The sequence below is a fragment of the Coenobita brevimanus genome, chromosome 29, assembly GCF_032717465.1.
Source record: "Coenobita brevimanus isolate Jiangsu-jjx chromosome 29, ASM3271746v2, whole genome shotgun sequence".
In the NCBI taxonomy this organism is placed as follows: Eukaryota; Metazoa; Arthropoda; class Malacostraca; order Decapoda; family Coenobitidae; genus Coenobita; species Coenobita brevimanus.
The window spans coordinates 36,553,845-36,581,580 of record NC_136982.1 but is presented as its reverse complement, the minus strand read 5'-3'; the positions used below and the strand labels follow the sequence as shown (position 1 = coordinate 36,581,580).

The 27,736-nt window shown below is 42.1% G+C and overlaps 1 protein-coding gene across 1 annotated transcript in view; it reads right to left on the bottom strand.

Moving 5' to 3' along the window:
- cac (calcium voltage-gated channel subunit cacophony) overlaps positions 1 to 27,736 on the bottom strand; it is a 2,326,612-nt gene that overhangs the window by 1,082,205 nt on the left and 1,216,671 nt on the right. The window contains exon 28 of the mRNA XM_080268748.1: positions 23,798 to 24,058. Within this exon, the coding sequence (XP_080124874.1) occupies positions 23,798 to 24,058 (261 nt within the window). The remainder of the gene's footprint in view (positions 1 to 23,797; positions 24,059 to 27,736) is intronic.

Below are 27,736 nucleotides of genomic sequence, written 5' to 3'. Positions count from 1 at the left end.
GTGGAAGAAAGAGCCACTTGCCACACTGAGGAATGGATGATGTAAACTCCTCAAAACCCTCAAGACTCATGCACCACAGCATGATTCTGAGGGGGTTGAGCCACCAAGGATGGCAGAATTGTTGGCAGTTGCAGGGAAGAGGAACCTTGCTGTGGAATTGCTGCAAGAATGGGTGGATGAGTTTGATAGTGTGCCTGGACACCAGCAAAGTATGAGGAAGAAGAGGAGGAGAAGTTGGCACCTGGACTGTCTCTAGCTGCAGACAATAAAGGTGCAGACACAATCATGAACATCATAGACAGAGTTGGTGGACCACTTGCTCAACATTACAAGGTCATGTGCCTCACCAGGCTGGAGTCACTGCAGCAGCAGCAGCCAAGGAAACTCCAGCCTAAGATCTTCCAGTTTTTCAAGCCTCTGCCCTCTCCTGCTTCCAAAAGGAGCTGCACAGAGTCAGAGACCTTCACTGTATTTGTGGCATCAACCTCCTCAGCCAACCTCCACAATGCCTCAGTATACAGCACTACAGCCTCCAGGACCCCACCCCTCAGCAACTCTGAACACTCTATACCATATGTGACACCAGAGCCACCAGAAGTCATCTTTGCCAAGAGTGACAATGAAAGTTCACTCAGCATACAGCTTACAAAATGAGTTGTAGTGTATACAGTGTACAGCTGTCTATACAGGTACAGTGTACAATACATGTGTTTCCTACTTTTTTTCACTCCAATCGGGCATAAAAGTTCCCCTCCCCATCATGACTGCTGAGACATAATAACAGTATAGTAATAGTGCGCTAGTCATGTAGAAATGCTATGACAAGGAATTAAGTTGCAAAAGGGAATTAAGTTGCAAAAGGGAATTAATTTGCAAAAGGGAAAATTATAAAAATTATAACTAAAGTAAGGGGTGATGCCAACTGAACATGCTGAGTCAAACTTTCTCTTTTTGTTATTGCTGTTTTTGTTGCTGCCCCGGGTGCATGTGGATGGGAACCCACTGCAGTACAGGAAACTGGTCACTTCAACAGGGAACTCCAAGAATTTTTGTTGAGGTACTTTCCTTTTAAAAGGTTGTCTATGTTGTCTTAGTGTGGTTTATGTGGTGAGTTTACTGTACTGGAGACTGCATCACAATGAGGGAATAATGACTTACTGAGTTTGCTTTGTGCTGGAACTGAAGCAGGGAATGGTGAATGCTGCATTGTAGCCTCATTAAGTGCAGCCATGTCTCTCTCAAGGATGAATGTTCACTGGGGTTAAAGAAGGATGTAATATGGCTGGATGCTATGGATGACTGTTGTGAATATGTGTTAGTGTATGTATTTAATATGTATAATGTCAGATGAAGAAGGGATGTTGAGCCATTCTGGGTAGCAATGGAAGACTTCATTTTTCCCACGATACAGAGGGTGCACAGTTTGTTATTTTTCCAAGAGGAGGAAGTGAAGAGGGAGAGAATGGCTCTAGCCAAAAGCATTGCCTAGCAATTGGCACCACCAGAGAAGATTGTTTTAGGGCTAACTATTGTACTGTACTTTATGGAAGTCTTTTAGAGTTAGCTATGATATTACTTGTGTTTACTGTGAGTCTCTCAGTGTCACTTAGTTTCCTGCTGTGGAGTGAGGTTATGCAGTTTTGCTGTGCTTCTTTACATTTTTAAGAACCAGTGCATAATGGTGTAAAATGACTCACATTTGCGCAGTGGTTCACGAGCATGTCTCTCTGTTCTTTTTAAGTGAGGATGTGTTGGGTGTTGACAGTGGCGGCAGTGTGGGTCTTGGAACTGCTTGTTTGTAATTTAGTGTTATTATCAAATGCAATCTAGAGCTGAGAGAGGTCTGTAGAGTGGATGAACGTTGTTACAAAGGCTTTCCAATTTTCTCTTTTATTTGAGCTAATTTTGTCAATTTTGTTGTTTAACCCCTCCACGCCAGGCTATTTGTAGTGCCGCTGTTCTCTCACTTTGGGAATTTTTCTGAAAATAGCCTGTTTTCAAACCTTAATATCTCGGAAACTATAGCAGTTAGGGAAACAAACTGAAGACCATATTACTCAACAACTCTTCTTCTTGCAAATGAAAGTATCCCCGGGTCTGAAAGTCATAGCATTGATGAGTAATGATGTAATGACGAGAGCAATTTTTGGCACGAGAGGTAGGCACTATCGCTGAGTCCTTTCCTAGCATCCATGGAAAGAGGCTTGGCAGGGGTGGATGAGGCAAAAGTCCACATTAGGAAGGAACAGAATCGAACGAGAAGGGTTAAGAAAAAATCATCTTATACCTGGCAATGCCTCAGAGATGACCAACATCCAATGGTTAGGGGTTAACAGCTGAAGCCTTGTGATGGTGTCATGTGTGTATGTGAGAAAGAAGTTGTGTTTGAGTGAGTTACACTGTTTTATGAGATGAGTAATCTCTGATGAAAAGCTTAAGCTGGAGAGTCTTCTGCTGCCTAATGGAATGTGGTGTTTGTCTACAAAATGTTAAATTTCATAATGTGCCTGTCAATGTTGGTAATGGCTGTGTTGCTCAGTGTGCTGGAGTGTTGTTCTATTTCTTCAGTGAATTTTATCCAATATTCTTTCTTGTGCTTTGCATAAGTGATGTGTAATCACTCTTGTTTGGAGTGTATTCCTATGATAACGAGAGGGGGGTGATCTGAAGGGAGTTTGGGTTCCAGCTGCCAATGATGGTGAATGAAAGTTTAGGTGAACAGAATGTGATACCTGAGGAAGAGGGAGCAGTGTGTTTGGTGTAGGATGAATACGTATTATGAAAAGTCACTGAGAATGTTCAAGCTGTTGGATTGTGATGCAATGTCAGGGCTTGGTGGTAATTCTGAGCAAGGCAGTATTTCTGGCATTAACCTCTAAAATGCTAACAGGATCAACTGATCCTTTTTCAGGATTACGCATGATACCAAATGTAGTTGATCGAGGGGCTCAGTGAAACACTGGGGAAAACATGCTCTGCCCCAACTGTGACGTACAGTACATCCCCAAGATACGCAAGTTCCCAGTACACGATCCCCCTTGTACGCGAGGACCTTTTTTTTTTTTTTTAGTGTATTTTTTATTAGTACGCAAACTGAACTCCTTGTAAGCGAGATGGGGGGCGAAGAGTGGCCCAAATAATGGGGCGAAGAGTGGCCCAAATCTGGGGTTACCCCGAGTACACGACACTGCCCCTCCAAGAAGTGATAACGGTTACTTACGCTTCGCCCACCTTGTGACATCGATGCTGTTCACTTGTCAAGTGATGCCCATATGCGCCGCTTGGAGGGTGGTGAGGTGAGAGTCCCAGTAGAGGAAACATAAGTGCACAGAGTGTACACTCGCTGTTCCAGGTACATCCCCGTGTACTCAGAGACTATTTTTTCTGTGAGCCAAGATGTCTGCCCCCTCCTCCAGGAAGAAGAAGTGCATCACCCATGCCATGAAGATGAAAGTCATTAGGAAGAAGGAGAGTGGGATGGGTAACACGGCCATTGGCAAGGAACTATGGTGGTACCAATCTTAAGTGGCGGTTTGGGTGGGGCACGAACCTCTGTACAGTGTTGCCAAGTTTTCCATACCCGCGATGCCTCTCTCTCTCTCTCTCTCCTGGGGGGGATGTGCGTCACACTTGGGAATTTTGTTTCTTTTATGAGTGACATAAACTTGTGCTTTCATTTCTTTAATTTGTTTTTATTATATCTAATTATATTTAAAAATATTATTGTTTTCCATATGGCACCAGATGACCTCACTATTGTGGCGCCATGATTTGTTTTCATTCAATCACTCTCTCCCTCCTTCGTTCCCTCCCTTCCTCCATCTCTCACTCAGCTGCACTCAACACTGCCCCTGGTCTGCCTTCCCCCCCCCTTCTCTCTCTCTCTCTCTCTCTCATCTGTGGTATTTTAGGATACATTTTGGTTATTTTCTTTTACTTTATAATGTACATATTGTAAATTTGACTTTTACTTCCACACCACCCAGGAGGTAAGTCTTGGCGCGTTTTTTTTTAAGAGGTGTCCCCAAACAGGCCTAGGATAGAGGAAGCTCTGGCCAGGTGGGACTGGGTGTGATTGTTGCCGCTCACGAGGGTTTAATGTATTATTTTTTTTTTACTAAGAAATTGACATATTTTTTCTTATATTCCTGCACATTATCATATAATCATAATTGTGACATTATTACCAACCCCAGAAATACGGTAACAGCCAATAAAAGTGACTACTTTTTTTTAAGCAACACTGTAAAATATTTATGCCACGTTTCTGTATTGCCATATAAATATTTTACGCATAATAAGTTTACTGTTCTTTCATATATTATAATACACACGTCACCATTGTATTCTTATGTGTTTATCTTATTGTGATGCCTATTACATATATCAGAGCCGTTCACATAGCAGGTATGGAACATGTGGCACCATTGTACAGAGGTTCGTGCCCCACCCAAACCGCCACTTAAGATTGGTACCACCATAGGCTTGGCAGAATCGTCTGTGGAAACTATATGGGCTAACAGGGAGGCCATAAAGAAGACTGTGAAAACATATGGGACAGCAGCATTGGACGGAAGAAGCAGGCTGACCAACCAGGCTATAATTCTTATGAAGCAGTACCTGGCTACATTTATCCTGAGGAAGGAGAAGGAAGGAATTCCACTGAACGGGTGCTACATCAGGGACCAGGTCAAGATTTTCTACAAAGCTGCAGCTCTGAAGCTTGCTGTTAAGAAACCATTTAAAGCCTCCGTGGGATGGCTTTGCCGCTTTCTGAAGAGGAAGGAGCTACATCACATTAGGCTCACGGTGGAGCGTGCATCAGCAGATGAAATGGCAGCCAGGGATTATCCAGCCATCTTAAAGAGGATAATCGATGAGGGCTGCTACAGCAGGGACCAATTGCATAACAATGATGAAACAACCCTATACTACAAGGCTATGCCGAAATGTACTTATATTAGTAAGCACCAGCGCCAGGCCCGGGGCAGAAAAATTAACAAGAGCAGGATAACAGTCATGTTTGCCGTGAACTTATCAGGCTCACAAAAGATGCAGCCTGTTGTGGTGCATACTGCAGCACACCCCAGATGTTACAAGAATCTGCGCTGCATGGATGACAGCGGGGTATACCGGTGCAGTAACTCCAATGGATGACAAGCAGCATCATTTCCGAGTGGCTGTTGAGGCATTTCATCCCTGATGCCAAGGCAAAATCCTGGGAACTTGGCATCTCCTTCAAGGTGCTGCTCATCCTTGATAATGCTCCAAGTCATCCTACCTGGCTAGCAGACCTTAGCAAGGAAAGCAAGATTGTTTTTCTCCCCCCAAGAACGACCTCTCTCATCCAATCACTAGACCAGGAGTTAATTGTAACAGTCAAGCAGCTATACCACCAACGCCTCTACGATCACCTCCGCAGCAAGACCGACAGCTGTGAGGAACTGCAGGCAATTCTTGACTTGAACACAGTTGGGAGTGATGTCATGGACGCCAAGGATGGTTTGGACTCGCCACCTGCTTCACCCGCTTCATCCTCACCACGCACAGCACCCGCACAACCAACTTAACTCCTGAGAAGGCTATTGTGGCTTTTTGGCGGTCATTCAACCTCAAGAATGCCATCACTCTCTTGTTGTCCTCTTGGGCAGATATAACCAATGCAATAATTAACCATGCTTGGCGCCTCCTCGTACCACACCTGTGTGAAATCACACCAGGAAGCGGCTTTCAGTCCCTGGCCGCTGCTGAGGCAGCCACTCACAAGTGCACAAGCTGCCCGAGTTTCAGGCCATCTCGCAGGAGGAGATCAGGGGTTTACATTCAGCAGCAGCAGAGCAGGATCCCCAGGAAATCGTGTGAGTGGACGAGGCCGACGCAGAGCAGGAGATCGCAGCAAAGCCAGCAACACCAATGATGAAGAGTGAAGATTTGTCCATGATGGAGATCAGCAGGGTACTGTGAGCTCTTGATAAATTCAAGGAAGAATTCAAGGACATCAAACACTCTCAGTTGCGAGTGGAGGAGGTGATGTCTTCACTGGATAAAACCTTTCGCTTCTACACCAACAAGTACAACCAGGAAGTAAACAAATGCAAGCAAACACTCATCACCCATTACTTTCGGCTTGAACAAAGTGAAGAATCGCTCCCTTCAACATCAGAAGAGCCATATCCTGAGGAGGATCAAGAGACTGATTCAATGTCTGAGGTGTCAGAAATAGACTTTGAAGGGTTTATGAACAAAGTGAGTGCATTAGCTGGTGCAAGTGTCGAAAGTGCTGGTGACGAAAGTGGTGAGGAAGGTGGTGTGTCAGGTGGTGTGGTGGGCGATGCAGGAGATGCACGCTAGGTGCCTCATCCTGCCTCGGATCCTCTTCTTACCTCCATCACGCCTGTTGCCCTCTTGGGTAAAGGTAAGCAGCCATATTCTTGTTGGTTTAGTTAAGCCATATCCTCGTTGATTTACCTAGTAAAGTCATAATCTTGTTGGTTTACTTTATCTTAGGTAATATGTCTTAGATAGTTTCCCCATACAGTACAATACTTAGGTCTGAAAGGGGTCTCAAGGGTTGTCCATTAAGGGGGGTGCCGCCCATATGTAATTTTTCCCATAGGTTTATGTCTTCACAGTACGCAACGTCCTCTGCCGCCCATGTACTCGCGTACTGTGGGGATGTACTGTATATCCCAATCTGAACTAAGTGCTGAACAGGCAGGAAGGAAGGAGGGGAGGAATGAGGGAGGAATGGGGTGGAGTGCATAGAAAACGGGAGTTGCGCTGCCTAGGAGGGTAACTTTTTTCAACTTTGATGGGCTACAGCTCATGAACCAGTTGGTCTAAAATGCTCTGGTTTGTGGTATAAGGATTGTAAACTGAAGCTCTAAAGCTTGGGCAAAACACTTTTCACTTCTGTAAGAGTTGAAAAATCGGCTCCATATACAGATTTTCACGCCTGCATGGTCGATCGAATTGTGTATCCTAGTGGTTAAAGTCCCCAGCAATTATGGAATTAAGTGTGTGTTAAGGGGAAGAGCTGAGGGTTGTACTACACTGCTCCAACATGGAGGTGTCTAGGGGAATGTAAATGTTCAATATGTGACCTGAGGTTCAGGAAGTTAAGTCAGCTGACAGGTGAGGATGCATATCATCCATTCTCTCAATGTAGACTCACCCTCAGGTGAACCTGCACTGAGTAACAAGCCAAATTGAATTCTGGAAACCAATACACCAGTTGCTATGCAAACTGGCAACCATATAATAAATCCCAATTGTTCCATGTATGGTGTCAAAGCAATGATGAAGGCTTGCAGAGGGTAAGTGACTCATCCAGTAAATGAAAATTATATAAAAAAGAATGATAAGCCTTGGACTCAGACTCAGACACACTAACAGCTAGTGATCAAGGACCAAACAAAGGATATTCAGCAGATGACAACTTGGTATGTAAAGGATACAAACAATATATAAATCAAAGGAGACAGTGCTGATACCTGAAGATATGAAAGTGGATATACAACTGGAACCAAATGAAAAGGTAAGTATGAGGGGATGGAAGTATGGCCTGGGTGTGTATGTTGTAGATAAGAATGAAAGACAAAAAGAGGGATTATGCACAGGTATATGTAAGAAATGGAAGGTGACTATGTGGGAATAGGGATCAGCTGACGTGAAGATTCCAAATGTAAGTATGAGAGAAGGAATCCAAGAATGAGTGACTTTATGTGCATATACTCTAACCACGGCCTAAAGGGCTGGAGTTTAGCCAGAATTTTAACAGAACACACACACATGCTTGAAGAAGCTTGGTAGCTGCGACTGTGTTTCTGACTGGAGACATAAATGGTAAGGTGGGCAATGCTAAAATAGATGGGGTAGTTAGTTGCCCAGTGAGGTGTACCCACTGAAGTGGATGGCAATGGTTGTGCCCAGGTGGGCATTTGTGCAGGGAAAGGCTTGGTAATATCCAACACAGGCAGGACTTAATTTACAATCAAGCAGCACTGCTAAGCATTTAAAAAAAAAAAAAAAAAAAAAAAAAAAAAAGCACAAGCCAGGACCCTCATAACATGGATTCCATGAGGATACATCAGGAGGACAGCCAGGGTTAGGCTACTCTTACCTAACTTCACTACCTTTACTCTATTATATTTTTGGCCCACAAAAAACTAATTTCTTTTCACTCAGGAACTTCAAAACTATTGAAAATCATTCACATTAAAAATTCACTAATAATCTATCTATCTATTGCCACACGCCTTAATCCCTTATCCTGTGGATTGCGCAATTACCTTTTGTTATTCCACCCCGTGGTGCAAAAAAAAAAAAAATAGTTTCTGTTTATTATACACTTAAAGGTAAACATCCAGGGCATAATCTGGTGAAAAGAAAATCTCTCTCTCTCTATCTTTGTGTAATGCCATGCGTAAGTTTGCATAGGAATGGAATAGTGAAAAAATGAAAAAAAAAATATAGCTTTTATTATAAACTTGAAGATAAACATCCATGGCATCATTTGATGAAAAAAAAAAAAAAAAAAAATCTCTCCCTCTCTCCGTCTTTCCATAGTGCCATGTGTAAGTTTGCATAGGGGTGGAGTAGTGATCAATGATATATGGCCACTGGAAGTACAACCTGAGCTGTGGCTTGTAACACAGCGCTTCCCAGCCTTAACTGTGGCTTGCAATCCAAGGATTAACCCCTTAACCGCGAGGCGTCACTTTCGTGACGCTCAGGAGCAATGGATCATACCGCGGGGCATCACTTTTGCGATTCTGTGTTATTTTGAATTCTCCCGGGCTTTCAAGTGATGGCGTGTATCATCTATCAGTACTGTCAGTGTCCAACAATAGTCAGCACTCCTAATCTCATCTGTACTCCCATCCATTGTTGACAATTTTGCTATTTATCCCCGTTCTTGACTCCCCTCCCTACCTCCCCTCCATTACCCTCTCCTCTCGCTTGCCCGGCCGCGCTGCGCTAAGCAAATCTCCCCCAGAATTTTCCACTGATTTCATCCATTGAAATAAGCCCTATGCCCTATTGTTATACAAAATAATATATATAAAAAAAAAATAAGGTAACTGATAATGCCATACACCTGGAATTGGCTCATTTTTGTTCGCTAATTTTCCCTGGTAATCTCCCCTTGAAATATGCCGTATAATCTATTCTCGTAATAAAAATATATACAGTACCCTCGCGTCCAACACGCATTAGTCCAGCAAGATTCAGGTCCAGCACGGAGAGCAAATAATTAATATTATTTAATACGATTTAATTACTGCAACACAAGTGTGTTAGCATAACATGCACAGAGCTCCGAGAAGTGGGCGAAATCCACAGTGTTCAACTCTAGCACGATCACCCCCGGTCCAACACGGTCATACTGGACATTCCCATGATGATGACAGCCAATGAAAACTTCTGATCAAGTAGCCTTCCCCGCCTGCTATCGTGACATGACTGTGATGCCGCCCAATTAAAAACGCTTCTGGTGTCACGTGATGTTTTGTTTAAATTTCTCCCGCCACAGCACCAATCAGTCGCATAATTGCATTGGAAGGTGCTTTTTTCTTGCTGCATTTTCTGCCCTTCTTACTGCATTTTACCCTGCTCACGATGCCTAGGAAGCCTTCTGAGAACCCCAAGAAGCGTCGGCACCTCCCTCAGGCCACCAAGCTAGAAAGCATCGAGAGGAAGAAGAAAGGGGAGAGGAAAGTTGACATTGCCAAGGCCTACGACATGAATGAAGCCAACGTGAGGACCATAAAAAACCAAGACAAGATTCTGGCAGCCGAAGGCTATCACACGGCACTTCATACCAGGTTTGCCGAGGATACGATGGTAAATCGGAACGGTAATGTGGTAAAATTGACGACAATACCACGGGCATTTGGAATTCATCTGGATGGATTCCTGCCGAGGATACGACGGGCAAAACAGTGTGACCAAAACCCAGGTGACTCAACAGAAAATGTATCATACTACAGCATTGAACAATTAGCCTGACACTGAATACATATTAATATTTTAGAATAAATATAAATCGTTTTGAAACCCTTCTCATTGGCGTGTGTACCAGTTTATAAACAAAGTTGCTTCTCCTTATTCTCAACTGAGTCAGCGACAGCGATCACTTTCCACAGTCACGAGACGGGGCTCTGGCAACAGTGTGAGAAGCATGCCGTTTGCCGAGGATTACAGAGTGCTAGGACAGGCAGAAGCAGGACCTTCCATGGCTGTGAACGAAGATAGTGATTCTAAGTGTGATTTCGAAGGATTTATGAGGGAGGTTGAGGAGGAGCAACAGCCATTACCCGCTAGTGACGCCAGCAGCCATCCTTCGGGGACCCAGTAGGACTACCTACAGCCTTGGATACCACCTTCCATTCCCAGCAAGCCCACCAACACTATCCTAAAAGGTTACTTATCATTCATAGCACAGTACCATTTATTATAAGTACAATAGTACCAATATATGTACAGGTATATGGTAGGTATTTAGGGTGACTTTTCCTAGGGTTGCTGACATAATACATTTTTCCCCATAAGCTCTGTTGTAAGTCCAACACGTTTTTGGTCCAACACGTGACCCATGCATGACAATATTACCGTGTTGGACGCGAGGGTACTGTATAAGAAAGGAAGGGAGAAGCCTAAGTGATATTTACATTCACCTGGAACTACCTACTTTCCTGCCAATCATTTCACAGCATATAAATTAGCAGCTGTCACCTCGCTGATGTTGTCAACCCTTGGGGGCCCCATATCCGCCTCATCATTTAGTTCAGTGTTGTTTCTTGGGATGAAAGCATGTAGCACTCGCGCCCCTCCATTTCCGCTGCTTCTAGAGGGTCCTGTGACCTCTACCCCTACTAAACCTTGTGTGGGAAGGGGTAAAGGACTAAATGACTCTGCTGTGGAGCGTGAACTGGCTAATTTATCCATGATAATGATGGACAGTGACTACAATCTTTCTGGTGAATCGTGTGATGAGCCAGTGGAGGAAATGGTGATAAACTATGAGTGCTTCAGTGTCCCAAGTTCATCCTGGCTCCAAGGGAAAGGAGCCCTTATTTACTGGAAGTGACACTGAGGTGGTTTGGACATGTGGAGAGAATGGAGAATGAAAGACTGACTAAGAGGGTGTATGTAGGTGAGGTGGAGGGAGGGAGAGGGAGGGGTAGACCGAGGATGAGGTGGAGGGATGGAGTTGAGAGGTATATGAGGGAGGGGGGGGTGAGTTGGGGGGAGGGGAGTCAAATGGTGGGTGACAGAGTGACTTGGAGGCGTTTTGTCTGCGGCCACCCTTTGCGGGATTAGGGCGTCGGGCTATAGATAGATAGATAGATAGACAGTGTATAACATAGTGTAAATAAAATAGAAATGTAAATAATTACTAATATAAGAATATGAGTACAAATACTTGGAGTAATGACAGTCAAAACTTTGCTCTCTATGCTAGTTTACTGAACGAGAATAAAAATAAATTACTATTACTGAAGTAAACTTATGGATAAATACTGTATATATATATAACTGTAATAAAGTAATAGGAATATAAAGTGTGAGTGTATTTATGAATAATAAATGACAGAATACCAGTGGGGAACAAGCGCAAGTGGGAAGCTCCTACGCGCTCGTAATTTTCATTGCTTTCTCAGTGTTTTTTTTTTGGTGTATGGATTCCAACTATTTGAAAATCACAGAATAGTGTTTCTAGTGATAATATCAGGCTGTGGTAATGATATTACAGGGTGTCGGGAAGTGTAAAATGGAGACTTCGTTACCCAACTTCAGAAGTCTCCACAAGTCCTACGGTACTCGACGAAGGCTGACCAAACATCCCAGGAGAAAACTGAAGGTATGTGCCATATGCATATGTAATTATAATATTCTAGAACTAATAACTGATTTTTGGCAAATATTTTTACAAAGTCTGTCGGAGCATGAATATTCTCGCGGGATATTCAAGGAGCGCCAAAACAACCCCGCGGTTTAGGGGTTAAGAGGTGGTCACAAAAAAATCACCTCCATGTTGCCCTGTCCACTGCCATTTTCCTGCCCTCCTCCCAGTTCACACCTCCCTCTCTCATATACCTCTCCATTCCATTTCTCCATCGCATCCTCAGCCTCCTCTTCCCTCTACCACCCTTCACCTCACTCATTACACTTTCCTCATTAGTCTCTCGCTCTCCATCCTCTCAACATGACCACACCACTTCAGTGTATTTCTCCCAACACATCCACAACCACACCACAATGCTCCTTCACTACCTCATTTATCAGTATGCCTCTCCATATAACTCCAGATGCTCCTTTCAAATAACTCATCTCCACTGCTCTCACTCTGGACTTGTGTCCTTCCAACAAGATCCAAGTTACATTTCCATATATCAGAGTTGGTATCTCAGTACTGTCACACAGCAACTTTTTTACTTCCATACTCATTTCCCTAGCTCTTATCACTACTTTCAAAGAACCAGCAACCTTTCTTCCTTGTTGTATCCTTTCAAGCACTTCACCCTCCAAACTTCCATCCTTACTTATCATAATTTTAAAGTACTTAAATGAACTCACATTTTCCATTTCTTCATCATCCAACCTCACTCTACATTCAATGACTTCACTTCCCTTGAAAACCATAACTTTACTCTTCCCTACATACACCTTTAGATTCCGTTTCTGACATTCTCTCCCAAACTCATTCACCAAGTCTTGCAGTTCCCCTCTGTTTTCACTTAACAATACAGTATCATATGCAAACAACAGCACAGGAAGTTTCCAAATGCTGCCCTCTCTCACTAGGGCTGACTCAACATCCACTACCCTACTTTGTATCTCTTATACAGACTGAACAACAATGGAGACATGATAAATCCATGTTTCAATCCAACATTCAGAAAGAAAAATTCACTCAGTTCACTATCCACCATCACTACAGCCTTTTCACCCTCATACATACTTTTCACTGCATTCAACAACTGCTCATTTAATCCATATGTTCTTATTATTTTCCACATTCCTTGTCTATCAACTCTAAGAATACTCCCCCAGTATCCCTGCTTGTTGTATGAGGCGATTAAAAGGGATGGTGGTGGGTTAGTGCTCCACCATCTAAACAAGCGAGCAAAGCACCTCGGACTAGGACAGAACATACGTTGACAACCAAGGAACGGACAAAGGACACTCTAAGGATAGGATCGAGGAAAGTGAGAGGAGTAAATGATAAAGTGAAAGAGAGAGAGATTGTTCAGGTGCTTGATGATGCAAGAGTGGATGTATGTGGATTAACTGAAACTAAATGGAAAGGTGAAAGGGTTAGAGAATGGGAATACAGTTCAGGAATATGTGCGGGAATTAATGAGAAAGAGTGGGCAAGAGAGGAAGTATGTCTGATGATAAGCAAGAGGTGGAAGGAGAATATAAGAGAGTATGGAACAGTGGGTGCAAGGATTATATGGGTGAGCATGAAAGTAGGTATACAAGATTGGGTGATTGTATGTGCGTATGCGCTGACAGAGGACCGAGTGGCAAGAGTGAAAGATGAGTTTTGGGCGAGTGTAGAAGCATGTATGGATAAGTTTTAGAGGAGCGAGAGAGTGTTTTTGACTGGAGACATGAATGGCAAAGGTGGGAATGTATGAGTGGATGGAGTGGTTGGTCAGCGGAGTGTGCAAGCTGAAGTAGATGGGAATGGTAGTGCTTTGGTGGACATCTGTGCTGGTAAAGGATTGGCAATAGCCAACACCTTCTTCCGGCATAAGATGATACACAGGTATACATGGAGTGTCATGAGGAGGATGGACGGTGAACTTGTTGAATGACAGGCAATGATAGGTTACGTGTGTGTGGATAAGCAAATGAGAAGACAAGTTTGAATGAAAGAGTGTGGAGAGGGCGGGGGAATGGAATCTCGGACCATCACTTAGTGATGGCCAAGGTAAGGCTGCAAAGAAAATGGGTGAAGAGACGAAGGGGAAGACAGGAGGAAACAGCTCCTGTGAGAAGAGTAGAGAAATTGCAAGACAGTGAGAGAATGGCAGAGTATAAAAGCATAATGAAAGAAAGATAGGGAAGGTATAAGTTAGAGCATATGGAAGGGTTGGAAGAAGTATGCAAGATATTCATGGAAGAGATAGGTGCAGTGTGTGAGGTGGTTCGTGGAGTGAGGAGGAGATGCAGGGGTGTGCACGTGACAGTTTGGTGGAATGATGACGTGAAACAAGCTGTGGAACAAAAGAAGAAGGCATATAATGACTGGTTAGTATAAGCAGGGGAGAAGCTGAGAAGAGAAGAGAAAGGTATATGTGAGCAGGAGAAGGGAGGTGAAGAGATTGGTGAAGGACAGTAAGAAGAGAGTGGATGAAGAGTTTGGGAGGGATCTGAGTGTGAAATGAAGGAAGAGTAAGAAACTGTCTTGGAAGGAAGTAAAGAAAATAAGCCGGTGTGAAAGAAGAAACAGTAGGGGAGTGAAAGATAGGAATAATAGATTGTTGGTGGAGAAGAGAGAGAAAATGAGGAGATGGAAGGACCATTTTGAGGATTTGTTGAATGTGGAGAGCGACAGCAGTGCGAGTATAAGTGGTTGGGGAATGGCTGGGAGAAGAAGAGATGAGAGGAGGGAGGAAGAGATCAGTAGGGCAGAAATAGTTGAAGCAATGAAGAAGATCAAGATGGGAAAGGCCCAAGGAATTGATAGAGTGCGTGTAGTGAAATGAGGAAGTATGGGGATGAGATTGTTGTGGAGTGGATATGGAAGTTGTGTAAAATGGCTGGGGAAGAGAGAAGGGTTCCAGAGGACAGGAAATCAGGTATAATTGTTCTTTTATACAAAGGAAAAGGGGAAAGAAAAGTATGTGGTAACCATAGGAGTATTTGCCTTCTTAGTGTGATTGGAAAATTATATGGTAGAATGCTCATTGACAGGGTTAAACAGAGAAGCTAGTTGGAGAAGTACAAGGGGGATTTAGGAAAGGAAAAGGGTGTGTAGATCAGATATTTGTTCTAAGATGTTTAGTGGAGAAGTATCTAGAGAAGGGAAAGAAAGTGTATGCTGCTTTCATGGACTTGGAGAAAGCATATGAGAGAGTAGATAGGCAAAGTTTGTGGAAAATTTTCATAATATATGGAGTGGATGGGAAATTGTTGAGTGCTGTGAAGAGTATGTACGAGGCAGTTAGGGCTACGGTGCACATGGATGGTGAGCTGAGTGAGTTGTTTGATCTAAATTTGGGACTGAAACAGGGATGTGTGATGTCTCCATGGCTGTTTGATATATTCATGGATGGGGCTGTAAAGGAGGTGCAAGGTAGGACAGTGGATGTGGGGGTGACTCTAGTGAATGAGGGTGAGTTGTGGAAGATTCTGGTGTTGCTGTTTGCTGATGATACAGTACTGTTGAGTGAAGATGAATGGGAGTTGCAAGGTTTTGTGAATGAATTCGAGACAGTGTGTAAGAAGAAGAATCAGAAAGTTAATGCAAACAAGAGTAAAGTCATGGTGTTTGAGAGGAATAAAGTCACAGAACACACAGTGAGGTTGGATGGTGAGGATATGGAGAATGTGAGTGCATTCAAGTCCTTGGGTAGTGTGATGAGTAAGGATGGAAGTTTTGGGGATGAAGTACTTGAAAGGGTACGGCAGGGAAGGAAGGTTGTTGGTTCACAGAAAGCAGTGATGAGAAATAGAGAGGTGAGTATGGAAGTTAAGAAGTCACTGCATGATAGTATTGTGATCCCTACCCTAACGTATGGAAGCGAGGCATGGACTTTGCTAGAGGAGAACAAGTCAAGAGTGAGAGCAGTGGAAATGAGTTACTTGAGAGGAGCATGGAGTGACATGGAGGGATAGGTTGACGAATGAAGACGGAAAGAATGTTGTGGGGTGGATGTGATTGAGAGAATTAAGAGAAATACACTAAGGTGGTTTGGACATGTGGAGAGAATGGAGAATGAAAGACTGACTAAGAGGGTGTATGTAAGTGAAGTGGAGGGAGGGAGAGGGAGGGGGAGACTGAGGATGAGGTGGAGGGGTAGAGTTGACAGGTATATGAGGGAGGGGGGAGTCAGCTGGGGGGAGGGCAGTCAAATGGTGGGTGACAGAGTGACTCGGAGGCGTTTTGTCTGCGACCACCCTTTGCGGGATTAGGGCATTGGGCTATAGATAGATAGATAGACAGAAACTTTTCCACCAGAGACCTAATAATGAATATCTGATTTACATAACCTCTTCCTCTCCTAAAACCTACATGTTCTTCTCCAACTAATTCCTCTGTTATTTCCCTAACTCTGCCAATAAGTATCCTACCATATACTTTTCCCATTACACTAAGAAGACAAATGCCCCTATGATTACCAAATACTTCTTTTTCCCATTTTCCTTTTTACAGGGGAATAATTATACCTGACTTCCAATTCCCCAGGACTCTACCTTCCTCCCAGGCCAATCTGCACATCTTCCATGTCCATTCTACTGCAATCTCTTCCCAGTGCTGCAGCATTTCACCACACACTCCATCAATTCCTGGAGCTTTCCTAATTTTGACTTTCTTCTTTGCTTCCACTACTTCCATCCTACTGATCTCTTCCTCCCTTCTCACCTCTCTCCTTCTCCCAGCCATTCTCCAGCCACTTAAACTCACAGTACTTTCAATCTCTATGTTCAACAATTCCTTACAGTGTTCTCTCCATCTGCTCACTTTTTCTCAATTCTCCATTATCACTCTATCATCTTTATCTTTCACTCCTCTACAAACTTCTTTATCACCCTGTCTAACTCTCTTTACTTCCTCCCAGGACATTTTCTTACATTCCCTCCACTTTACACTGAAATTCCTTCCAAATTCCTCATTCAATCTCTTCCTACTCTCTCTTACTAATCTCTTCACCTTTCTTTTCCTCTCTACATATAACTCTCTCTTCCATCTCTCAACTTCTTCCATGCCTCTGCTTCCCATTCACTCACTATATGCTTTCCTCTTTTGCACCACAGCTTGTCTCATCTCCTCATTCCACCATGCTGTTCCTTGCACCCCCTTTCGTCTTCTCTTCACCCCACACACCATCTCACATGCTGTACAGATTTCTTCTGTGAATATCTTGCACATACCTTCCACCTCCCTGATCTGCTCCAATTCATATTTACCCAATTGTTCCTCCACTTCTCTTATATTCTGCCTTTTTTCCACCCTCTTGCAACTTTTCTACCCATCTTGTATGGACTACTTCCTTCAGTCCTTCTCTCCTTCTATTCCTCCACTGCACTTGAACACTGACTTTCACCACAACCAAGTGGTAGTCGAGTGGTGGTCAGAAAGTCCACTCCCCCAACCTCTGTCTTCCATCTCATTCTGTCATCCACATACACATAATCAATCACTGTCTTCCATTCATTCAGTTCACCACCCAACCTTCTCATCACTCGCCACGTATACCTGTGAATCAATGATAATACTTAGCATAATTAAAGCACAAAGTTTAGTAGATGGATAGCTACCATGGACCCTGGAAGGTATTACCATCAGAATGAAATGTTGGTACAAGCCTGATAACTAGCCACATAATCATCAATCTCAGGCAAGCAAAATTCAGCCACATGCACTGTTACTCAGTGAACTCATTTTGAGTCAAAGCCCAAACTAAGACTCTCACATTTTTTCCCAAGTCTATTCATCATCATCATCATCATCATCATCCGGACCACCTTTCCCACCCAAGGGCAGGGTGAGGAGTAGCATTGCTACTCCTCACCCTGCCCAGACTTGCTATCTGGGCAAGTTTGTCCAGACAGCACAAACTTGCCCAATCCAAACAGGCCACACTTCCATTCACTCATCATTCAAGCCACCGGAATCCTGGCTCTACCAGATACGCCAAACACATTCACCACATTCTGCAGCTTCACACAAACATATCCGATTGAGTCAATCTAGATGCTGCCAAGCTCAAAAGGGGTGCCAAAATCCCTGCTCATGCACTTCTCCTCACAACATTCATCCAGCCAGGTCGATCTCTTGTCAGTTCCCTAGCCTCATTGATTTCCAAACCTCTCTTCCTCAAACACTCATCCATCATATCTATCCACCTTCTTGGCCTACCTCGCCTCCTCCCTTCTTCAAATTTGCTCAGATATACCTTTTTTACCACTTTATTATTATCCATTCTCTCCTCATGATTATACCATCTCAGGACACTCTCTTCGATTTTGGTGTCCACTGACTTCCTCACTCCACACCTTTAACGAATCACATCATTTTGTATCCTATCCACCCTCTGTACTCCACATACATTCCTCAGCAGTCCCATCTCCACTGCTCTTACTCTTGACTTTTCACTTTCATGCCACACCATAGTCTCACATTAGTATGTTAAAGTTGGCACTAATACTCCCTCATGTAAGTCTTGTACAGCTGCAACACTCATGCCTCTGTTTCTCATCAACGCTTTCATTGCACCAGCTACTTTTCTTTCTTGTGTCACTCTACTCTCAACTTCTTTTGCACATTTTCCTCTCTTTTCTATCACTGTATCCTAGTATTTGAACTCTCTCACCAATTCCAGTCTCTCTCCATTCACTGCGACATCACACTGGGAGTCACCTTCTCCCTCAATAACCATCACATTACTCTTCTCTACATTTACCCTCAAGGCATGACATTCAAGGACATCAGCAAAACTCTGCACTAGCCTACCAAGTTCTTGACCGGTACTTGCAAGCAGCAATGCATCATCAGCATACAACAAATTTGAGATATTCCATCTATCACCATTCATTACCAATGTCATCCATCTCTCCATTGCTCGTGTTTTTACTTCTTTCATCACCCCATCCATATATACACTGAACAACCATGGGGACATCACAGACCGTGTCGCACACCCACACCGATCATGAACCATTCTCTTAGATGCCCATTAACTCTTACACATGCTTCGCTACCATCATAAAAACTCTTGACAACACCTAGCAGCTTACCATCTACATCATACATGTGCAAAACTTTCCACAATCCCTCTCTGTCTACTTTGTCATATGCTTTTTCCAGATCCATGAATGCCATAAACATCTTATGGTCCTTCTCACAAGCCTTCTCTGCTATCTATCTCACTGCAAATACTTGATCCTCACATCCTCTGCTACTCCTAAAGCCACCCTGTTCATCACTCACTAGGATTTCTGATATCTCTCTTACTTTCTCTATAATAATTCATCCATATACCTTCCCTACCACACTCAATAAACTTATGCCACGATAATTCTTGCACTCTATTTCGCTCACCTTTATTTTTGTACAGGGGTACAATCACAGCCTTTTTCCACTCTGCAGGCACAGTTTCATTCATCCATGCCTTCTTACATATCTCCAACAAGCACTTCATTCCACTCTCTCCACTACACTTAAGTATCTATGCATACACCTCATCAACCCCAGCTGCTCTCCCATTTTTCAGCCGTTTCTCAGCGCTCTTCACCTGTGCGAGTGTCATGTCTCCTGGCACTGCATTCCTTCTCTGCACACTCCCAAAACCAATCATGTTTACAGCCACTCTGCTTTCTCTATTCCCATTCATCAGACTTTCAAAATATTCTTTCCATCTGGTCCTTAATTTATCTCCATGGGTTAGTAACCTACCACCTGCATCCTTCACACCAGCACATTTCTTTCTGCTTTCACTTCTACATTTCTGCAGCTGTTTCCAGAATAACTTCCTATTTTCAGAGTAGTTCGCATTGATTTTTCTTCCCAGATCATCATTTACCTCCTTCTTTTTCCTCTATACTAGTTTCTTTATGTGCTTCTTGCTCTCAGTATACTCAGTTCTTATTTCAACTGAACCTCTATCCTGTAACCAATTTAGCCACTTCTTCCTCTTTTCCTCCACCGCTCTCTTAACCTCCTCATCCCACCATGCTGTACCCTTCTTTTTGTTGATACTCTTGCCCCACCACACACCACTTTAGCATTCCTAACTAAGCAAACCCTATATGCATTCCACAGGCTGTCCAGATCCAATTCATTCCAGTTCACTGATTCTAACTCGTCCTCTATACTGGTCCTGTAATCATCTCCATTTCTCTGATCCTCAGCTTCTCAACTTTCAGTCTTTCTCCCTGACTGCTCCTCTCTCTCTTGATCCACCTCACTCCTCTCAGCTTGATCTTGCATACCACGATCATATGATGTGACAGACCTCCACATCGTCCTCTCACAGCCCTCGTATCAGCAACCATTCCCATCATCGACCTCTCCACAAGCACATAATCAATCAGGTTTCTTTCAACATGATCCCCATTTCCTCTATACCATATATATTTATGTGCATCTTTATGTTTGAAATAAGAGTTACAAATGCACAACCTCCTCTCCTGACACATATCCTTTAGTCGATTCCCATTATCATTTCCTCCTGGTCCTCCATAACAACCCAATATGTCATCCTCAGGACCAGTGCCTACTCTTCCGTTCACATCCCCCATCACGATCACTTTATAGCTCCTGGGCATTTCTCCCACTACTTCACCCAGCTCATCCCAAAATCTGTCTTTTTCTCTCTCACTCCTGTCCTCACAAGGTGCATATGCTACAATCACTGCCACTTTCACCTTCTCAAACTTGAACTTGACATACATACACCTCGAGCTGACACATTTGTAGTCTCTCATTCCACTCTGCCACACCTCATTCATCAACAAAGCAACTTCTTCCTTACATCTTCCTCTTCCATTCATTCCTGATCTTACACATTTCACACCCTCCCATTCCACCACTTCGCACCCTTTCATCTTCGTTTCACACAATGCCATTACAGCATATCTCACACTCTTGAACATTTTCAACACTTCCACCCTCTTGCTCTCCTCATTCACACCTCTCACATTCCACATGGCCACGTGAGTCTGCCCATTTGGTTGGGGTCCTGGGCAGGTATTGGGTCTTCCGAGGCTCTCTGAAATGACTGCCATGATTAAGTGATTTTGGATGGGGGAATCTGGGGGACAATTAACCCTGCCAGAAACCCCGGTTATATGGTTACCACCCAGGGTAGTAAATGGTTTCCTGGGTACAGGAAACCATTTGGCTTGTCACTCAAAGTAGAGCTCATATGGCATCACACTACACTGAGGAAGTGGATGATGGGCGCTCCCACCTACCACAAGTCTATTATACATATAAAAATTCTTTTTTTCCCCAGCAGTTTCCAGGAATGTTGGAAAGTAATTAGCTGATTCTGGCACATGGTTTAGCTTCCATTGCACAGAAAACATTAGTTGTACCATGGCCAATGCCAGTATGGGAATTCCATGAAAGGAAACATGACGCTGTTTTAACCGTATGTTATTTCAGGTAAATCACAAGGTCACACAGCAGGTCAGGTGGCTGACCATAAATAATACCTAGAGGGTTCTGAACATATAGTTTTCAATAATTTTTAAAAAGACTGTTTTTTGTGTGGCTAATTATCCATGAAAACTGCCATACAATACTTATTTACTTAATGTGGGGGAGGAGATCCAAAAATTCTCTTAAAGTGCCTATTTTTGCTTTCTTGAAAAATGTACAGTAACTCTACCAAACACATACATAAAAATATAACTGATCATTATTAGGCATGAGAAGTAGTGAATTAGCAATAATACACCATAAAGGTAATAAGTGGCACATAAATAGAATTTTGACTCACCTTGATACCACTGATAACAAAATGAGGTTTGTTTTAGGGGGGGAGGTTATCCATGGCTGAGGGGTTAGAGGAGGAGGAATAAGCAATGCCTCTAACTTCTTGAGGGTTGAGGCTAGGCCTCGCCACATCACCGCATTGGTATTATGAGCGTCAGTAAGGACCAAACCTGAATGTTCTATTTATCTATCTACTGCCAGACCCCTTAATCCCATAAAAGGTGGCCACAAACAAATCGCCATCATGCTGCCTTGTCCAATGTCGCTTAAGTGCCTTGCTCCCAGCTCACACACCCCTCTCTCACATACCTCTCCACTCCAGCCCTCTATCTTATCCTCGGCCTCTCCCTCCCCCTCCTCCCTTCCACCTCACTCACATACATTCTCCTCAGTAGTCTCTCACACTCCATCCTCCCCACTTGGCCAAATCACCCCAACGTATTTCTCCTAATGCTTTCTGTCACATTCACATCCACACCACAGCACTCCTTCGCTTCCTCATTTGTCAGTCTCTCTCTCTCCACGTAACTCTACATGCTCCTCTCAAATAACTCATTTCCACTGCTCTCACTCTTGACTTGTGTCCTTCCAACAAGGTCCAATCTTCAATTCCAAACATTAGAGTTGGTATCACAATACTGTCATGCACTGACTTTTTTACTTCCATGCTCACTTCCCTCTTCCTTATCACTGATTTCAAAGAACCAGCAACCTTTCTTCCCTGTTGTACCCTTTCAAGCACTTCACCCTCTAAACTTCCATTTTTACTCATTACACTACCTAAGTACTTAAATGCACGCACATTCTCCACTTCCTCCTCATCCAGCCTCACTATACATTCAGTGACTTCACTTCTCTCAAAGACCATAACATTACTCTTCCCTACATTCACCTTTGGATGGTGGAGGGTTAGTGCCCCTCACCAGAAAACAACTAACTAAAAATTCAAACAAGAAGCCTTGAAAATAAATGTTGATCAGCTATTTTGCCACACAAAACAGGTTGGGGTGGAGACTGACAACATCACGTAAAATGTGTCTTACGCAATCTGAGGGTGCATAAATCATCATTTCACTATTTTCTTTTTTCATCCACAAATTCTAAAACTACTGATTATAATTAATATTAATAATTCATTGATGACATAAGCGCAACTATGGCATGCACATGCACAGCTGATGATCACTTCTCTTCTTTTATTGGTTCAATGTGCACTTTAGCTGGTCATAAACAATATCCATCAGGCTTAACTTCCACCATTTATTTTACCCACATCTGACCTATTCCCTTTTCACTCAGGAACTCCAAAGCAAAACTTGAAAGGCCAAAACACCCCTTCTTCACTCACAGCAAATGAATGTGGAGGCAAGCAATTCCTTGGCCTCCATCCAAGGAGGTCCTGCTACCTGTTCCTACCATGTACTGTATGAGGCTGCACATGCATGAAATGGTGGATATGACTATTCAACCATATGCAATAGTAACATTCCCAGCATTCTGACAGAAGAAACATGGGAACAACATCATACAGCTCTCAATCTGAATGAGCAGACAAAATGTCACTGACCCAAGGAAAAGGTCATCATGCCTTGTAATGTGTTTTAATTGGAGATACGAAACACAGCACCTTCTCCTGACCTCTCACAGTCTGGGATGATTCCTCACATAATCATTTAACCTATACAGTGCTGCATTCATGAACCAGAAAACTCATTTAACAGGTATATATACAGGTATGTATATATGGGTGAGGCATGTGGGTGTCAAGCTGTCCTCTGTCCAGGGGTTTCCAGGAGGGAGCAAGGCATCTCAGATAATGATGAACACTGCTGTTTTTATATTTTCTCTGTATAAGTTACATACATGGTAATCACTTTACATGTTAAAATACATGGTGTTTTAAATGGCTTAATGCCTCTTCTTCTGGGTGCTTTCAAGTTTACTCACTGAGAGAACAATGGGTTTTTGCCCTTGCATAAACATCTTTTTATCTCCATTATATTTCTTCAGTCATGCATTTTTTCGGAGTCCTATAAAAACTAACAGACCATAAAGTTAAAGATCTCTGGAGGAAAACTTTCTAAACAATTACAACAAATATAACTTAATACTCACTCGCACTCATCTTTTTCTTCCACACTCTTGTCTGTGCAGTAGAAGAATTTCCCATTGAACAGCTGAACAGCAATTACAGCAAAGATGAATTGGAAGAGGATGTATACAATGAGGATGTTGAAGACATTCTTGAGGGAGTTGACAACACAATCAAAGACAGCCTTGAGCTTGGGCACCCGCTTAATGGTTTTGAGAGGCCGCAGAACTCGCAGCACACGCAGAGACTTTATGGTGCTCAGATTCTGGCCTGTTGTACTCCCCCTATGAAGAATCCATAGACATACATCTTAACACGTATAATACGAGTTATCACAGAATCCAAAACAGTAAACCAAAATCCATGATGAACTCACGATACATGGGCCTACAGTATTTAGAATTATGGTACAGGTACTTGGTAATCAGTACTGAAATCTTTAAATATTATAATGCATAAACCTCAGAAATATTGCTTATGCTTTTAGTAGTAGTATTAAAAACAAACCATAATGACTGTATATTTCGGTGCAATACAATACTGTACTGGTAATCTTACTTATTTCATAACTGAGAAAACCTACAGTACATCATTTTGGCTATTGTCAAACACTTTTACTCATGTTTGCTGGAATCTCTAAATTAAAAGCAGAGCAGTTCCTCTTACCAATCAAAATGCAAACAAAATAATAAATGCAAAGGATTCAAAGAAACTTTACAGACTACAAATAAGTAAAAAAATGGTATATTATTCAAATTGTTACAAAATCCCAGTTCTTACAAGTTAAGCATAAGATTTTGCTTAACAGCTTTGGACACTGATATCTGACTATAGTTAGCTGCTAACATTAAAGTTATATACTAACTATATGACCTTTCAAAAGATATTACTCAGAGATACATTATGGTATTCTTAAACAAGGGGTAAGTTAATCACTAAATAAAAGTACGTTATAACTGATACACTAGGATCTGCAATAAAGCATGATAAAGAACAATGATGCTTACATACCAGAACTTATTTTTAATAAGAACAAAGAACCTAATTATAAAATGAATATAAAATTATGAGTAAATCCATCTGAACTACAACAAGGCCATGACAAATATGGTACCAAATTCAACATTACATATACAGTATATATATATATATATATATACACAGTATATATACTGTATATATATATATATATATATATATATATATATATATATATATATATCTTCAAATGGAATAAAATATCAACAAGAACAGTGCAGACACATCTCACAAACTACATCTTTGTGGCAAGACAAAAATACAGACGGGCAGTTTTGCAATTTATGTGCTTCATTTTCCCTATCTGTTCTGTAAGATTCATGATGGAAATGAATTGTCACAGTAGTTATTGGTATTATGTGTACTGTATATATTTGTCATTCCATACAATCTACTATTAAGGCTTACCAATAATTCATGCAAATGTGAAGTGGTATCCTATCTCCTGCGTATATCTACAAGTTTAATTTCTGTGTTCCACTAACACTGTAACTGTACCTATATCTACCTAACTCTAAAAATTTAAGTCTTTATACTTTATTCAATTGTTTTATGTACAAATATAAAGACGATATAATCATATACTAAGGCACTGGTCAAGGGCAATGTTTTGTGAGAAGATGCTTAGAATAATGAGTGAGACAGCAATGGTACAAGTGACTTTCAACCTGAAAAAGCATTTACTGATCATGTATTTCTGAAGTTACAATAGTAACTTCTCCATTTTCATAACACGTACAAACAACAATTAAAATATTCATTAAACTGTATATACAGTACACTAATGAAGTTCAGCTCAACTGGGCTTAGTTTGTAATAATGAAAGGATGTTTCTGGTGATAGCATATACATTATAGGTGCATCCAACAAAAAAATAATTCACTTTATGGTCCAACAAAAAAATAATTCACTTAATGGACAGGTTGGATAGATTTCAAGACAAAGACTATAACTTCTATTGTATTAACCAGGCTGGTATGGGTCAGTGTGAGACAGTTCTTAATTATGGTAGCTCCCTTGTAATATAATTATAATTCAAGTCCCTCTAAACTGAGCTTCTGTATGCCATATTTGTCTGCAAACCTAGGATGATAGAGGGTAGGGGGTAGTCCTCCTGGAAATCACTGTTTCAAATCCCAAAATTCTAATTTAGTGGATATGATTAAACCGCAGATCTGATTGGTTGGTGTGTGTGTGTGTGTGTGTGTGTGTGTGTGTGTGTGTGTGTGTGTGTGTGTGTGTGTATTCACCTATTTGTAGTATACAGGAATTGAGCAATGCTCGTATTATCCTGTCTCCATTTCCACATTTATCTAATCTACCTTTACACACATGAATGTTTTTCTCCTGCACAGCCTTTTCGTCTAAGTCGTTCCAAATACTTATGTATTTACCTAATATACCTAACTGTGATACACACGAAATGTGTTATGGTCGTGGGTACCCGTCGCTGTTTCTCAATGAGTCAAATTTAGCTTTAAACTCATTTAAGTTTTTAGACTGGACAATCTCTTTGTCCAGGCTATTCCATGAGTCTATACTTCTGTAAGGAAAGCTATATTTCTTAATATCCTTCAAGCAGCTTGACTATTTCAATTTCATTCCGTGTCTTCTTGTTGCTCTCTTATCCCATAAAAACAGATCTTCTTTGTCAATTTTATCTACTCCCACCATGGTCCTGAATATTACAATCATGTCTCCCCTCTTTCTCCTTTCCTCTAACGAAGGCAAATCCAGTTTTTCCAGCCTCTCTCTGTATGACAGATCTGCCAGACTGGGGACCATCTTGGTTGCTGTTCTTTGTATTCTCTCAATCTTGTTTATATCTTTCTTTTTGTGTGGGGGCCACACAACCGTTGCATATTCTAACCTGGGGCGGATCATGGCCACTATCAATTTTTTCATCATTTCCTCATCCATATAATGAAATGCTACTCTTATGTTAGTCAAGAGTTTATAAGTCTCTCCAACTATCTTGTTAATGTGCTTTTCTGGTGACAAACTATCTTGGACCAGCACACCCAAATCATTCTCTTCTCTCATTTTTGTGATTAATTCATTACCCAACGAATAATATTATGATGGCCTCCTGGTACTTTTACCCATTTCCAATATTTTACCTTTCTTTACATTAAATTTCATTTCCCACGTCCGGCTCCAATCATGTATCCTATCCAGATCCTCCTGCAGCATTTTACAATCCTCCTCAACCTCTACCTTTCTCAAGATCTTTACATCATCAGCAAACAGACTTGCATAACTGTTCACTCCATCTACCACATCATTTACGTAAATCAGGAACATTACTGGCGCCAACACCGAACCTTGAGGGACTCCACTTGTTACTTCCCTCCATCCAGACATCCAATCCTTTATTACTGTCCTCATTTGTCTGTCTCTCAAAAAGTCTCTCATCCATTCCAGAAGTTTCCCCTTCAGTCCTCCTATATATTCTAGTTTCCACATTAGTCTCTTATGAGGTACCTTGTCAAAGGCCTTCTCTAAGTCTAAGTACACACAATCCACTCAACCATCTCTCTCCAGTACCACGTCAATCGCTCTTGAGTAAAAGCTCAACAAGTTGGAAACACATGACCTTCTACTTCTGAATCCAAACTGACATTCAGTCAAAATATTCATCTCTTCTAGATATTTTATCCATCTGTCTTTCAGGATCCTCTCACACAATTTTGCGACCATGTTGGTTAGAGACACTGGTCTATAATTCAGGGGTTCTTCCCTGTTTCCTCCATTATAAATTGGTACCACATTTGCCCTCTTCCATTCTTGTGGCATTTTCCCCTCTTCCAGAGAACACACGACTAAACTGTGAATTTTGTCTGCCAGTTGTTCTCTGCATTCCTTCAGTACCCAATTAGAAATTCCAACAGGTCCTGGGGCTTTCCTTACATCTTGAGTTTCCA